General features: G+C 60.1%; 1 protein-coding gene across 2 annotated transcripts in view; it reads right to left on the bottom strand.

Annotated features, from left to right (window-relative positions):
• The window catches only part of LOC122909476 (SREBF chaperone), a 72,495-nt gene that overhangs the window by 2,019 nt on the left and 55,560 nt on the right, over window positions 1–14,916 (bottom strand). For both annotated transcript variants that reach the window (XM_044253691.1, XM_044253692.1), the window contains 15 exons: window positions 10,531–10,688; window positions 9,513–9,733; window positions 9,243–9,348; window positions 8,385–8,557; window positions 7,857–7,983; window positions 6,239–6,351; window positions 5,150–5,244; window positions 3,875–3,973; window positions 3,519–3,737; window positions 2,335–2,711; window positions 1,635–1,823; window positions 1,355–1,556; window positions 1,158–1,273; window positions 482–1,001; window positions 302–387 (listed from right to left, as the gene is read on the bottom strand). In XM_044253691.1, the coding sequence (XP_044109626.1) occupies window positions 302–387; window positions 482–1,001; window positions 1,158–1,273; window positions 1,355–1,556; window positions 1,635–1,823; window positions 2,335–2,711; window positions 3,519–3,737; window positions 3,875–3,973; window positions 5,150–5,244; window positions 6,239–6,351; window positions 7,857–7,983; window positions 8,385–8,557; window positions 9,243–9,348; window positions 9,513–9,733; window positions 10,531–10,688 (2,801 nt within the window). The remainder of the gene's footprint in view (window positions 1–301; window positions 388–481; window positions 1,002–1,157; window positions 1,274–1,354; window positions 1,557–1,634; window positions 1,824–2,334; window positions 2,712–3,518; window positions 3,738–3,874; window positions 3,974–5,149; window positions 5,245–6,238; window positions 6,352–7,856; window positions 7,984–8,384; window positions 8,558–9,242; window positions 9,349–9,512; window positions 9,734–10,530; window positions 10,689–14,916) is intronic.

Here is a 14,916-nt window from a genome sequence, read left to right as displayed (position 1 = left end):
GGGCGCAGGGGAGCAGGAGGGCCAGGAGGAGAGCCGGCGGTCACCAGGAGCTCTGAGGGCTGGGCAGACACCCCGGGGTCGGGGGCGGGAGAGAATGAGCAGGGCAGGGAAGAATTTCCAAGTGTGGAGGAACTGAAAAACATGCCCAGGCTGGCGGGGAGGCTGTTGGCACTTCAGCTGTCACCCCCACTGTGGTGGCCTACCTGTGGGCTGAGTACTGAGAAGGGCCATCAATGACACATTGGGGAAGGGACCGGGAGGGGCACAGCTGGGGCTTGGCCAGGCTGGGCAGCACGCTCACCTCTTGTCCAGGAATACGAGGGCCGTGATGCCCGAGGACACCTCCTCGCTGCTGCAGCGCAGTGTGCCCTCAATGGCGTCCCACACCTGCAGGTCCAGAGGCCATGAGCACCTGCCTGGCCCCTAAAACCCTAAGTGGACTGCCCTTCCCCCATCCCTCCATCCCCTGGCCCCGGCCCACCTCCAGGCGGCCGCTGCTCCGCCCCACCACGATAAGGCTGCCCTGCAGCTCCAGGCTCCAGATGGAGCCGTCTGCGCTGGGGGCCCAAGCCAGGGAAGGGGAGCCCTTCTCTGGATAGCCCCCCTCGTCCTCAGGGGTCGGGGGCGACCCAGGCCCAGGGGAGGCTGGGCGCAGGGCTGGCGAGTGGCTGGGCGCCAGGCCGTCCTCCTGGTACACGCGCTGCACCAGGCGGCTGAAGTCGTAGCCCGGGCCCTCGCGAGCACGGCTGCAGCCCGCCCGGTGCCGGGGCTCCGGCTGCGTGGGTTCCGAGAGCCTCGGCTGGGCAGAGAAGTTGGTGTCGATCAGGCAGGTGAGGTCTGGCTGGTCCCCGAAGAGGGCAGGCGGCTGGGGGCCCCGGGGCCGGTGCCGCAGGGGAGGGCTGTCCCCCGGCTCCTCCAGGCCCCCCTTCCCGCTGTCCGACAGCCGTTCCCAGCTCTCCTGCGCCTCGAACACGCTGCCAACGCCACTGTCGCGGCGCAGCCTGCCGCGGGCCAGGAGGACGGAGTGAGAATGGAGGGAAGATGGAATGAGGACGGAGTGGGGTGGGAGTGGGGTGGGAGTGGGGTGGGAGTGGGGTGGGGCGGGGGTAGGGGTAGGACCGGAGGGGGACGGGGTGGGGGCGGGAGCAGGCACCTACCCCAGTCGCGGAATGCGCGTGAGACAGTCCCCGGTCTGCGCATCCCACACACACACGTGGCCCGCCAGGCAGCAGCTCACCAGCAGCATGCCGTCGCTGGCCAGACACTCGATGTCCTGCCGGGAGTGGGGGGAGGGGGTGTCAGCACGTGGGCCCCGCCCCTGCCCCGCCCGCCCCGGCCCCGCCCACCAGCTCACCATGAGGTGCCCGCGCAGCACCAGCGGTACGATCTCCGTCTCGGGTGGCGCGTAGCCGTAGTCGTCGCAGGGCAGCTCCCCGCGCCGCCGCCGCCCAGGCCCGCTGCCGGGCTGCCCGTAGTTGCGCGGGCAGAGCACGCGGTAGAGGCAGAGCAGCAGCAGCACGAGCACCATGCCAGCCGCCAGGCCGAGCGCCGCCACCCTGCGCGGGCGGGAGCGTGGTCACGCGTGCCCCCACCCCTGCATCCCCTCCGCCGACCACCTCCCTGGGGAGCCTTACTTGTACAGGGTGATGTCGCCGTGGGCCGGCACCACCCCCGGCGCCCTGGGGCCGGCCTCCCAGAGCCCCCCCGGGCCCTGCCGCTGCGGGGGCCAGGCACTGCGACCGTCCTGAGGATGCCGCCCCTCCAGGGCCTCCCTGGGGTTCAGGCGCAGGGTGACCGGGATGACAGGCAGCAGGCTGATGTACCTGGGAGCCGGCGGGGGGTGGGGGGGTGGGGGGGGCGTGGGGTGTCAGCGCGGAGCCTGTGAAAGGGCCCCTCCCCCCTTTCCACCAGGACTGGCTCAACATGCTCCACTCCAAGCCCACCTTCTGGGTACAGGCTTCCCACCACGGTGGGTGGGGTGGGGGGGGGGGCAGAGCCAAGTCCCTCCCAGCCCAGCACCGACCCCAAGCCCTGCTCTGTGATAGGCACCCAGTGCCCATACAGCCACCACATGCCGCCTCTGTCCCCCATCTGGGCACAGAGTGGTTGATGGCCGGTGGGTTGATATCATTCCGGCCGAGGGGCTGGCAGCAACCTGTGAGTTCCCAGGGTGAGACCCAGGGCCACTGTCTTGGGTTGTGACCGCCTGGAGCATAGGTTCCTACCTCACAACCCTATGGGTGTTTCTTGAAAAGGAAACACAAAATTCAGAGCAATGGGTCTCCTGCCTGAGGGGGAAGGGATGCTCTGGGGAGCTGATACAGCCCAACTCACCTCTTGGCCAGTGTGATGTTGTAGTAGCTGAAGAGCGTAGGCCAGTGGCGGAAGGAGAGGGTCCTCCAAAGTTCCTCATCCTCAGGCCCCCAGGTTACCTCTGGGACAGGGCTGTCAGGGGCGCCCTCTGCTGGGCCCCCAGGCTCAGGCGGCTCTCCAGGCAACGTCTGGTTCTCAGGTAGCTTAGGGGCATCAGGTGGGAAGATGGAGAAAGCAGGGTCGGGGTGGCTGGCGGGCAGTACGCCACTAGGCACAGGCATGGGAGTCAGGGCGCCGTCGCCCAGCGGGCTCTGCTCTGTCACCTGGGCAGCGAGGTACGTGCGCAGCCCTGCTGGGTCTGTGTACACCAGGATGCCGATCCAGACGACAGTGCCGGCCTGCAGGGGGGCCAATGGGTGCTCAGAGGGACCTCTGGGTGGCCCCGACCCCCAGCAGCCTTGGCCCTCATGCCAGAAGGAAACAGCACAGGGACCTCAGGCCTGGGGGTGGGGAGAGACCCAGGCCCCAACCTGTCCTCCCTTCTGCCTCACCAAGTCCTCCCACTACCACCTGGGCCAACTGTCATTGGAGGGACCGAGTCCCCTCTTCATGGTCAAGGTTTGGGTTTCCCGCCCTAGAAATACGAAGAGCACCCTTAGAACTTCCCCAAACCCCATCTAACAGCTGGGGCCAGAAAGCAGGCACCATTCCCATGGTCAGCACGGCGAGAGGGACCGGCTAACTGACCTGCTTCAGAGACGCCCATGGATCCCCCAGTCCTCAGAGGGCCTCAGCCTTCTCCCTGCAGCTCCACGGGAGCGCCACTGCTGGCCAGTAGCCAGCCCTGCTCCTCTCCCAACGCAGCCCAACAAGTGAGTGAGTCTGGCCAGCATTTTCTGGCGCCGGGCACTGTTCCATCCCAGAGCACCCCATCCGCCAGGCTCCTGTCCCGAGTCCCTCTAAGGAGACGGTGACTCTTCTACCCGATGCTCCCGGGACTGCTGCTCTCAGGGATAGGCTTATCACCTCCGAAGCCACCAGGATCTGGGCAGGAGGGTATGGTGGGCAGCTTCCCAAAGCCTGGCTTCCTGGGGCCGTGAGGGCCTGAGGAGCACCCCCCACCTCCCAAAGCAAAGCGCAGAAGTCCAGAGGGAATGGAGGGCCGGCCCTCAGAGGGCGGCGGGGGTGTGGGGGGTGGCAGGTACCATGATGAGGCGCTGCGCCAGGCGGGTGCGGGCCAGGAAGTAGATGACGCGCAGCCTCTTGGGGAGCCGCAGGTTTCGGAAGGAGGACGGTTGCAGCGTGATGGTGTGGGGTGTGGAGGGCCGCACAGCCAGCTGCCGCTCGAAGCGTGCTGGCCGCCCCACTGGTTTTGCTGGGGGCAGGCAGGCCTCTGAGGGCAGCCGCTTGTTCAGGTCTGCTAGCTGTGGGGGGCACAGTGGTCAAGGCTCGACCTTGCTGTCCAGAGGCAGCCCACGACCGAGATCTGCAGCGTTCTCACCCTGGGCCACCCTGAGCATGGCCAGGAAGGTAGGTGGGGCAGGGCACAGCGCACTCCTACCTCCATCCGGCGGATATCAATGGAAAGGACAGTGGTGAAAAACAGCATCTGAAGAAAGAAGTCCGACACCAGGCCCACAACGGCAAAGAGACAGAACTCCTGGAAAATTAGAGCAGTTGAGGGAATACGATGACGTCATGGCGCAGACCCTGAGAAGCAGCTCCCTGCCTGCAAGTACCTAAGAATTTGTAGGGCAGTGGCGGGCAGAGCCCAGCCAAGAGATAAAGAGACGCTGCTGTGTTCTGACTCAGAGTGGCCGAGGAGCAAGCGGCAGTGCCAGGTGCAACCTCCCTCCCTCCCCACCAGGGGGCAGCAGAGACACTCTCCCCTGCAACCGCCCCAAGAAGGTGGAAAGGGTAGGTGCTCCCCCTATACCTTCCAACCCCCCTAGAGAGGAAGGCCTGATCCAACCTGAAAATCTCTGAGCCCCAACATCCCGCTCCCCCAAAAGGCCTCCCCCACAGACTCTTTGGCCCTGCTTAAGTTCTATGACCAATGCCTACACAGAGCCCAGGCCTGACCCAATGTCAGGATTCCCAGAAAGCTTCCTTGCCAGTGACTGCACAGTACCAAAGGAGGGAGAGAGGGCAGGAGGGAATTATTTCTGCCCTGAAAGGAATACGGGTAGTGCCTCTGCTCTCCAAGTTCTGTCCATAGACAGAATCTGCTCAGATTTCAGTTTTCCTTCCCTGCCCTTCACCACAGCTTCCACTTACATCTGGGTAAGATAAAGGACCCAGCTCACGGTGACACAGGGCTCCGGCAGCTCTAATGTCCCAAGATGGCACTACGTCCTGCCGATGCCCTCTGGGTCACCCTATGTTCTCTGCTCACACCACAACTCAGCCGCCCTGCCAGCTCTGGGGCACAAGCTGCACGGCTCCCTTCCTGCAACCCCTCAAGTCAAGTCTGCGCTCCGACTCGGCGTCGGTCCCCCTCCACCTGCTCGCAGCCCCACAGCTGTGTGGGAGCACTTGGCCAAGAACAGGAGCCACTCGGAGCAGTGGGTGGTGGCCCTCCTATGGTGGGGGGTGGTTTGTGCCTGGAGCTACATAAGTGGGTCCGCGCTAAGCCCAGGAAGGAGGGGAGGGCCAGTGCAGCACAGGGCTTCTGCTTGAGAAATGAGAAACAGGTCTGACTGGAACTGGTAGAACTTCTGAACCAGGCCTGCCAGGAGCACTCTGTGCATGGAACGGCATCTGGGCAGCAGAGGTCCCAAGGCCAGGGCGTCTGTGCTGAGGGGTACCCCCGCACGGGCAGGCCTTGGGGTCTTACCTGGATGGCGGGCACCAGGGTGAAGTAGCCAATGAGGATGATGCCCAGCTCCGTGGCCATGTTCTTCATGATGGACCAGCTCTCACTGCTTAGGCCTGCAGGGGACAACAGGGCCATGGGGCCAGCACACGGGCAGGGTGCCCAGCCTTCTGAGGCAGCCATTCCACCACAGTGGCCCAGTGCTCAGGACTCTCCCAGTGCCCAGGACTCTCCCAGTGCCCAGGCTCCAGTGCTGCCAGCACTGTACGGCTGCTGCAGGGAAGGGGCTAGAGAGTACCGAGAAGAGCTACGGCCGCCATCAGACGAAGGGAGAAGCAAGGTGCGGAGATGAGCAAATCCAAGAGGAAAGCCGAGTGCCGCCCACTCTGGCACACCCATGTACTATACTGTCTGGTCCGCAAGGGCCTGGCCACAGCCGGTGGAAGGTCCGAGCGATGCGAGGGCTGGCTGTGTTCTTCCTCCAGCCCCTGCCCCCAGAGCAAGCCCCTGCTGGGTAAGGGGCCGTGTCCCCTCACATCCTCAGAGCTCCCCATCTAGCGCAGGGCCTGGCCTCTCACAGCAGCTCACAAAGGCTTCGAATGAACGAACAGCCCGCCCTCGGCCCCGTTCCCACAGACTGGAGGTTCCGCAGAGGAAGTGCAAGAGTTCAGACTTCCAGGTCTAGGCTCTCTGCCCACTTTCCTTAGAATCCTGACCCCCAGCTCCTGGCACCGAGTCCCAAGGGCCTTTCGTGGCAGCGGTAGAGACAGTGTCTCTGCAGTGACCAGACGCAGGAGCCTGCGCTGCTGTGCTGGTGCGGCAGAGTGAGGCAGGAAGAGGAAGCACCGGGTGCCAGTCTGGACAGAGGGCCACGGCGCACATGGGCCCGCTGTGTTCTGACGGGAACATGAAGCAGCACGAAGCCCAGTCTAGCAGCTCCGTGGTTCCTCAGGGCACATGCCAGCAAGCCCCCAGGGCCCGGCAGTCCACATGACGTTATACTGGAGGTCAGAGCAAGGGCGACCCGTGGGGCCCCCTGTCTCCTCCACAGCAGGAAGCGCAGCACAGAAGCCCCCCCCCCAGCGCCCCCTCCACTGCCAGCCGTGTTACCTTGGGCAATGCGCAGCTTCACCTCCAGGTCCACTGGGGTCGAGACCACAGACTTGGTGAGCACCAACACGTTCTCTAACCCAATAACCACCACAAGGTAAGGGAAAATCTCGCTGGGGACAGAGAGGGCGAGAGTGAGGACAGTACTGAGGAGGCCCCCAGCACATGCTGCTTCTCCATAGGCTTGGGCCCTGGGAAGGCTGTGGGGCCCTGGGAAGGCTGTGGGCTTTGCAGCCTCTAGCAGGAAGACTGCTGAGTGACCTTCCAGAAGCACAGGGCACAAGCCCCAGCCCCCTCTGCCGCACCACACGGGCCGCCTGCACAGCCCTCAGCTTTCAGGCAGGCCTGGAAGCCCGGCCGGGGGTCAGCAAGCATCCTGGCCTAAATCTACGCAGCACACAGCGGCTGCCAGAGCACCACTCTCCCTGTCCCTCCCACACCGGACTTCGCTGGCCAGAGCAAAGGGCGGGGAGCCCTTGGCAGCACCACAGTCAGGCCCTCGTCACCTCTGCAGAAGCTATCTGGAGAACTACCTGTTCTCTGGGAGCTGAGGCTCAGACTACTGGTGAGAACTGTGAGGGACAGGTCACCCCAGCTGAGGTGTACCCGCCGGGACCCCTGCTGTGGGGCCGTGGAACCCAGGGCTCTGAGGAGGGCACAGCAGCCACGGGGGGTGGGGTGTCAGCCCCATCAGGTTTAGAAAAGGCAGCAAGTGTTCCACGAGCAAGGGAAGTAACAGCACAATATCGCTGCACCCACAACCAGCCTGAGCAGCCCCAGTAAGTGAGGAGCCAGGCAGTCAGCGGCCACTAAAGGATGGGCGGGGGCCGGGGGAGCCTAAAGACCGAAGACAAACACGGAACAGGGCTTCCAGCCCCAGAGCTGGAGAGAAATGGCAAGAGAAAACACAGGTCAATGGAAAGGTGGCAAATTAGACTATGCTTGTATCTTTTAAAAACTTAAAAACTTAAAAAAAAACTTAAAAAACTTAAAACTTAAAAAAAAAAACAAACTCTGAAATGGGGGCGCCTGGGTGGCTCAGTGGGTTAAAGCCTCTGGCTTTGGCTCAGGTCATGATCTCAGGGTCTTGGGATTGAGCCCCGCATCGGGCTCTCTGCTCGGCGGGGAGCCCGCCTCCTTTCCTCTCTCTCTGCCTGCCTTTCTGCCTACCTGTGATCTCTATCAAAATAAATAAATAAAATCTTAAAAAAAACAAACTCTGAAATGGCCTATTTTGTTAGTAATTGAATGTTTCAGTAGTGAAAAAGGGAAGAAATGTACCTTTCTTAACCTTCTACCCATCTGTGCCCTAAACCAATAGGGAGCGGTATGCATGTGGATATATACTGAACACACACGTCCACAAACACACTTATATATACATATATGAATACCTGCCCCACATACACGGCCATACCTGCATATGTGCTATATCTATATATAGATACACTACACATACATGAGTGTAAATACAAGCCAAGTGAGTCAAAGGTAAAAAAATGTATCTCTTCAATGTCAAGATAACTACGTGAAGATATGGGGTAACAGCAAGCATCCAGTCCCGGGCAAGCCTGGAGGCTCTCCGGCCTGAAGCTCAGGGGAACCGGTGGGGACCTACCCGCCATTGAGGGTGGGTGTCAGGCCGAAGAGTGTGCAGAGCCCCACGGACATAAGCAGCGAGCTGAGCACTGTGACCACAGCAGCCAGGGCCAGCCCCCACTTGGACTTGACCATGTCGATCTTGCCTGGAAGGCAGAGAAGGCACCTCAGGGCAGCGTTTACCCCAGACCCTGACCCACCCGGGGCCCTTCTGGACTTATCTCCTAGGAGCAGAGTGTGCCTGACCTCTGAGGAAGCGGAGGCCCCTAGTTTAATCCAAGAAAAGAACAGCCACACATACTTCCCAGTCTCAGAGAAATGGTGTGTCTTGGGAGCCCTAACCCAGGAAGGGTCTTTTCCTGAGAAGCCAGAGAAGGCCCAGAACCACCCAAGCCCGAGACTCCACCAGAGGAGGAAGCCCTGGTGTCTGTGATCGCTGGGCATGTGTGACCTCTCTGCCCAAGCCACCTTCAGAGCAGGGAAGCAGGTGGCCTGGAATGCCCACTTAGCTTGGAGAAAGCCCCCCGCCTCAGCGCTGTGCACCTACGTGTGGAGAAGTAGATGTAGGCGAACAAGATGATGTAGGTGGTCACGAGGGGGATGAGTTCGGCGATGCCAATCTCCTCCTTGAAGTGCACGTGGACCAGGCTCTCCGCCCGCAGGCTACAGTTGGGGCTGGGGTGCAGCAGCATCAGGCGGGCCCGCAGGCTGCCCAGGAACCTGTTCGGCGGGGGGGGGGGGGGTGGGGTGGGGGGGGGTGGGGGAGAGTGAGGGGCAGACTGTCCCTCTTGGGCCAGGGGCAGAGACCGTCCCTGGCAGGTAAAAAAATGTAGGCCCATCAGGGCTGCCCTCCTCCCCATGCTGGAGGGAGCTTCTCTGTGGTGTCTGAGCTTCCCCACAGTCTCCAAGCAGCCTTGGAAGAATGACAAAGCTGTCTCAGGAGCTCCTCCAGCTCCTTCCTGAACACCCCTTTCCTGACCTCTCATAGCACTCTGAATGCCCAAGGCCCAGACAGCCGATCCCTGGGTAGGAAGCTGCCTGCGGCACTCTGCTAGGAAGGCCTGAGGCGACATCAGGCTCAGGCGTCACCAGCTAGGGACTCCTACCAGAGTGGAAGCACCAGGACAATGAATTTGCCTTAGTCCCTTCTTCTTTTTCTTTATTTTTTAATTCAATTATCCAATGTATAGTTAGTGCCTTATTCTTAACGAGGCGTCAGGTCATCCCTGCTCAAATGTGGAAACACAGCCTCCTTCAGTCTAAGGGAGATAAACATTTCAACAGGATGCTTAAAAACTGCAAGTTCCGGGGGGCATTCTGGACACCCTAAACCAGAACAGGGACTACTCAAAGCCTCATGCCATTCCACAGCCCAGCCAGGAGCCCCAAGCGCCGCCAGCCTTACTTGGCATGGTAGCGCCTGAAGACCAGGGTGATGGTGTACGAGACCATCCTCTTCCTGGTGTAGAGGCCCACCCCGCTGTACTTCCCGGGAACACCGAACAGCAAGTCTGCAGACAGAAAGCATCAGGTACTGACACAGGAAGACAGCCACTGTAGGGCTGCCAAGGACCCCTCCCTACCCCCACCCCGAAAAACATGGGGTAACCCCTGATCTGCCAGAGCACCCAGTGAGGACACGGTGACCAACCTAGGCAACCTGCCCTGGAGGTACCTTTGAGCGTGGCTGAAGTCTGTAGGGTTTTGGGCTCGTGCTGGTGGATGGTCCCAATGATGTCAGGATCAGCATGGAAGCGTTCCCGGTCATTCTGCCAGAAGTTCCCAGGGGACAGCAGCAGGCATCCATGCTCCGGAAGTAGGTTCCGGAGCTTCCTGAGGCCTGGAAGCAGGTCGGTCACCTGCAGGCACACCTCCTCCAGGCCCCTGGTCCCGGAACTGTGAAGGAGAGAGCACAAGGCACCTGCTGTGTCCGTGAGCACAGGGCAGGCACACTGCACTGACGGGAGCTCCTGTCCTCAGATTCCCAGATGCCTAAGGATTAGGATAGCGGCAGGGCGGGGGTTGGGGGGGTTCTTCCAGGTGGTCAACAACCAAACCATGTGGTTGATGGACCTTCACAGTACACGTGAGGCCCCAAGCCTCTCTTAGAAGTGCGTTCTGGGAGCGGATACAACCTCTCACACACTAAGACACGTCAGGCAATTCAGTGGGCAGCCAGGGCAAAAATGAGGGGCTTCGTTTCAGTCACCAAAATGTGTGCCAAAGCCTTAGCTAACTAAAATCCCAGAGAGGGAGGCAGCCTGTGAAGCCAGCACACCCCAGAGACCGGGGGGCTGGGTGGCACCACCAGTGGGACCTCAGAAGCAATCCATTGCTTTGGGGGTGCGGGGAGTGCCTCTTCTCAGCCCGACCACCACCACGTCCACGCCTCAGGGGCGCCAGGCAGCAAGCCAGCTGAGGTGTGAGGCAAGCCCGGCACAGGGTCAGCGCGGATGACACCTACTCCATCTGAGACCTGAGGACAAAACTGTGCCCTCCGCAGAGGTCCAGGGGTGTGTGGCCATGGGGGCCCGGCAGGATGCTGAAAAATGCAAAGCTGGCGACCCCGCCGCTCTGCTCGCCTGTTCAGTTTCCGCCGAGCTGGCTGGCTCCGTGGTTAGAGAGAGGCCGGCACCCACCCCTCCTGCGGTGCGGAAGGAGTTCAGGGAGGCTGTGGTCTCCGAGAGGGTTACCTGTCTCTCAGCACGTGGTTCCGGATCTCTTCCACCAGCTGGAATGCACGTGACAGAGGGGAGCGAAACACATCCACTGCCAGGAGGTTCTTGTGCCAGGGAGACACCGAGGACTTCACAAATATCTGCTGGATGTAAGCCACGGGGGCACCCACATACTGCGGAAGAAACGGGGGGAGGGCAGAAAGGTCAGCTCGGCACTGGCCCATGCTCGGGAAGGCGATACTGAGCATCTACGATGGGCCAACCATGTGAGGCCCGAACGACGGGACTTCAGAAATGAAGGTGTCCCCGAGGGGCTCTTTACCATCTATGGACCACTTCCCTACTCACTTCCCAACAGACCAGGGGTCAGTAGACCACGGCTACAAGCACGGTCAAGCCCAGCATCTGCTTCTCTGAATACGGTTTTCCTGGAACACAGCTGTGCCCACCCCACTCTGTGCTGTCCCTGGCTGCTGTCACACAACCATGACCACGGTGAGTGTTCAGTATAGAGACTGTGACTCACGAAGCCTAAAGCACTTACAGCCCTGCCCTCTATGGGATGGGTCTGCTGCCCCCACAGAGGACCCTAAGCTCCCAAGGGTGCGGCCTGTCTTACCGACCCCATCACTTGCATGTCAGTGGACTTTAAAGATCCAAAGACCCAATTTTAAATCCCGGCTCTCCAACTGTACAGCCTCGGGAACATGCTGTATTTTTCTGGATTCCAGTTTCCTCACTGTGAAAGGATGTGACCAACATTCACCCCACAGCATCGAGAACACGCACACACACACCCCTCCCACCACATGGACCCACAGACACACGTGTGCATCCAAACAGCACATGCAGAGATTACGTATTCACGGAAACCTTACCAATAAACAGTTCTGGCACAGCTTTTCATTGCCACCACCCCCGCCCCCCAACAGTTCTGTGAGAAGCATGGTGACTCCCCAGGTTCTCAGGACTTGTGCAGGGGTTACAAGGGCCCAAGCCCGCGTCTCCTCACTGAACGCCACACCCTTCTCTCACTAGAACCGGCCGGCTGCCCTGGAAGAACTAGCAACAGGCCCCTGACTGAAGCGTTCAGACATGTAACAGGCACGTCTGAGTAATTCCCAGTGACACAGAGGTCATGGAGCACCTCCAAAATGAGGTACTGGATTAGCCGGCCCAGGGAGAAATGGCGTGGAGCCATGAGGTGGGGAAGGCCTGGCAGGACAGGGCCGGGGAGGGCCTCTGACAGCACGCGGGAGTCCTGCCAGGTACGACCAGAAGTCCCAGCTAGAACAAGGGGAGGCTGGGAGGGCGCCTGCCTGAGCGGTTGCGATTCTAACCTGCTGACAAAGAACAGCCCCCGGCTGTCTTTGAGAGGAAGCGACGAGGCGGAAGCCACGCTCTGGAAGCCTCTGGAGTTACGGCATCATCCAAGTGGAGGCAGGGCAAGACAGCCCAGCAGCCATGACGCATGGCAGTGCTGCAATCAGGGACTCCCAAGAGCAAGGGAGGACATGAAGAAAGGCCCCGCAGCCCCTCGATGGCGCCCAGACAGTTCATCGCACAAGCAAGGTCCGGATGCTGGAGGCGAGCGGCAAGTTGCGGCCTCCTGAGTGTCAAGGAACGACCCAAGGCAAGCACCTGTGCCTCTGTGAAGTTTACGTTCAGGACGCCCTCACAAAGGCGCCGCCGACAGAAGGCCTCACCTGCTTGTCTTTTGCACCGGACCTGGCCTGCTAGAAGCTGCTCAGAGGCACAGAGGACTCTGGAGGGAGCTGGCTGCCGCAGGCTCTGACCCGTACAGCAGCTCCTCCGCTCAACTCCCCCCACAGGCCTGAGTGGGGTTGGAGCCATCTGAAATCAAACAGCTCTACAAGGAGACCCGCCCCAGGGCCATCATCCCCAAACCCTGTGAAGGACACGGCAGGTCACCCAGAGACGGCACGGCACCGCAGAGCTTCCAGCCCCGGTTTGTGCCCACTGGCCACAAGGCTGTGTCACACACGCCACCTCCTCTGCCCAGTGCCCCTCTCGGGCCCTCCACCTCCACCCTTAGGCCCTCAACTTCCTCCCAGCCCCCTTCATCCCAGCCAGGACCACTCACACTACCATCTCTACAAGTGCTAACGAACATGACTCAGAACTAGAGCCCTCTCCTGGGTCCTAGGGACAGCTCTAGAAGTTCTGGGAGCACCTTGCTCCACCAATTTTTTAAAAAAAAGTTTCTGCTTAGAAGTACACATGTTAGGACTACCATCATCATTTTTAGGGGAGAGGGATCCACGGCTTTCATCAGATTTTCATAGGAACATGTAATCCCTTTGCCTTAGACGTCTCTTTCTCTGTCGTCCTTCCACCAGGGCTGGGCAGACCCAGCACTTGTCAGTTGGCAAGCCCTGCCGGGAAGCCCCAGCGGCAGCCCCAGGGAATGGCTGAGTCCTACAGCACAGCGCTGCCCCCTGGCCTTGGCTGGGCCTCCCTCTGCTGAAGGGCTCCTGACTCACCCTCCCTGATTTCCCAGTGAACTTCCCAAGCAGCTATTTTACGTCTTTGCAACTTTTCCAAGGTCTTGGTCCGCTCATTTAATAGGATTGTAACAAACTTGCCACCCAACACAGGCACCCTTCAAGCCCCCTCTTCTGGGCATCAAAATTCCCTTAACATGGTTTATTCAACAGGCATGGGCCCGACTCTGGTCACCCACTATCTCAGTCTGGGTTCCCGAGGAGCAGAGCCCAAGACGGGTAGTTTATTTGGGGTGTGCAGAAAGTACAGAGAGGGGAAAAGCACAAGCCACAGGGAGGGAAAGCAACCAACAAAGGGTGTTACCGGCCAAACGACGTCTGCGGTAACAAGTTTTAGCTGAGTCACCCCACCTAAGGGACTAGAGAGCTCAGGTGTTACACACCTGCCCAGCGGCTCCTGCCTGAGGGCTGCAGCTAGGGGATGCTAACTCCCCAGCACCTTGAGCTTGCTGCACCTGAGATCCGCTGACACCGGCAATGCAGGGAGCGGCAGCTGGCAAGTAAGACGGCAGGCACTGAAAACGCAGCGGGACGTGGCCAGGGCCCCACCACTCCCCGTGCTGGGTGCTGTCAAGTGAGAGACAGGCAGACAGACGCAGCCACCCATACCCCAACAGCGGCCACGGAAGAGGAAGGGCGCAGGGATCCAGACGCCCTCAGGCACAGAGCGCACACTCCCCACTAGATGGAGCTTGCGGCAGGCAGTCTTCTACTGAGACCCCAGCCACCCCCACCTCCCGGGGCTCACGTCCGTGTGCAACCCCCTGAGTGGGCAGCACCCAGTGACTGGCTTCTGACAAACAGATGACAGCGAAAGTAATGAGATGTCATTTCTGAGATTAGGTTACAAGTAACCCTTGAGGGCGTAATGCTGCATGAAATAAGCATTTCTGTGACACAAAAAAACAAGCACTGTACAAGTCTACTTCTACGAGGTACCTAAAGTAAATTTATAGACACAGAAAGAACAGCGGTTGCCAGGGGCTGGGAGCAGGGGGGTTTTTAAGAGGTATAGGGTTTCCATTTTACAAGACGAAAAATTGCAGCGGTGGATGGTTGCACAATGTGAACGTATTTAATACCGATGAACTATATACCTAAAAAGGGTTTATATGGTAGATTTTATGTTGTATTTTAACACACACACACACGTGCATACAAGAGTGTGCGTCACTGGAAGGGAAAAGACTGTAACTCTTCCTCTTCTAGAAGTCCCCCTCTTCTGGAAGGCCCACTTAGCAAAGAACTGAGGGGACCCTCAGCCAACACACAGTGAGGAAGGGAGTCCCCCAGCTTGACAGCCTGCACTGCCAGCAGGTCACTGAGAGAGCCTGTAAGTGGATTCTCCCCAGTAGGGCTCGGAGAGGAGCGCAGCCTTGGCTGATACCTTGAGTGCAGCCTTGGGAGACCCTGACCTCGAGGACCCAGATAAGAAAACCAAGGCCCAGAGAGATTAAGGATGTGTCCAAGGACAGAGCGGACAGGGAGCTGAGTCAGGATTAAAGCCAGAGCCACCCAATCCTCCAGCCTGTTTTTCCTCAACAGCCAACGTGCCTAGGTAGCTGTGAACCATGCGAGTCGCACAGGGAGCAAGAAACAGACGGGAAGGCCCAACATGAGCAGCGCAGGAGAGAAGCTGAGGTCAGGGACCCCTGAGATCTCCAACCACCAGCATTCACAGCATGAGGCGCTGACCAGGGCTCCTTGGAAAGCCCGAGTCCAGGCTCAGCCACCACCACAGACACCACGGGGCTGGCCCCGGAAGCCCAGCCACCTCTGCGGCCGGCCAGGTAGGGCTTCGTGTGAAGTTCAGGTTTCCTGGTGAGCTGGTCTAGGGAAGCCAGGCTAATGCAAGAGACCTCAGGCTTGTTTTGTT

This window comes from Neovison vison, chromosome 6 (assembly GCF_020171115.1).
Source record: "Neovison vison isolate M4711 chromosome 6, ASM_NN_V1, whole genome shotgun sequence".
Lineage (NCBI taxonomy): Eukaryota > Metazoa > Chordata > Mammalia > Carnivora > Mustelidae > Neogale > Neogale vison.
This window is presented reverse-complemented; position numbering and strand designations above follow the sequence as displayed.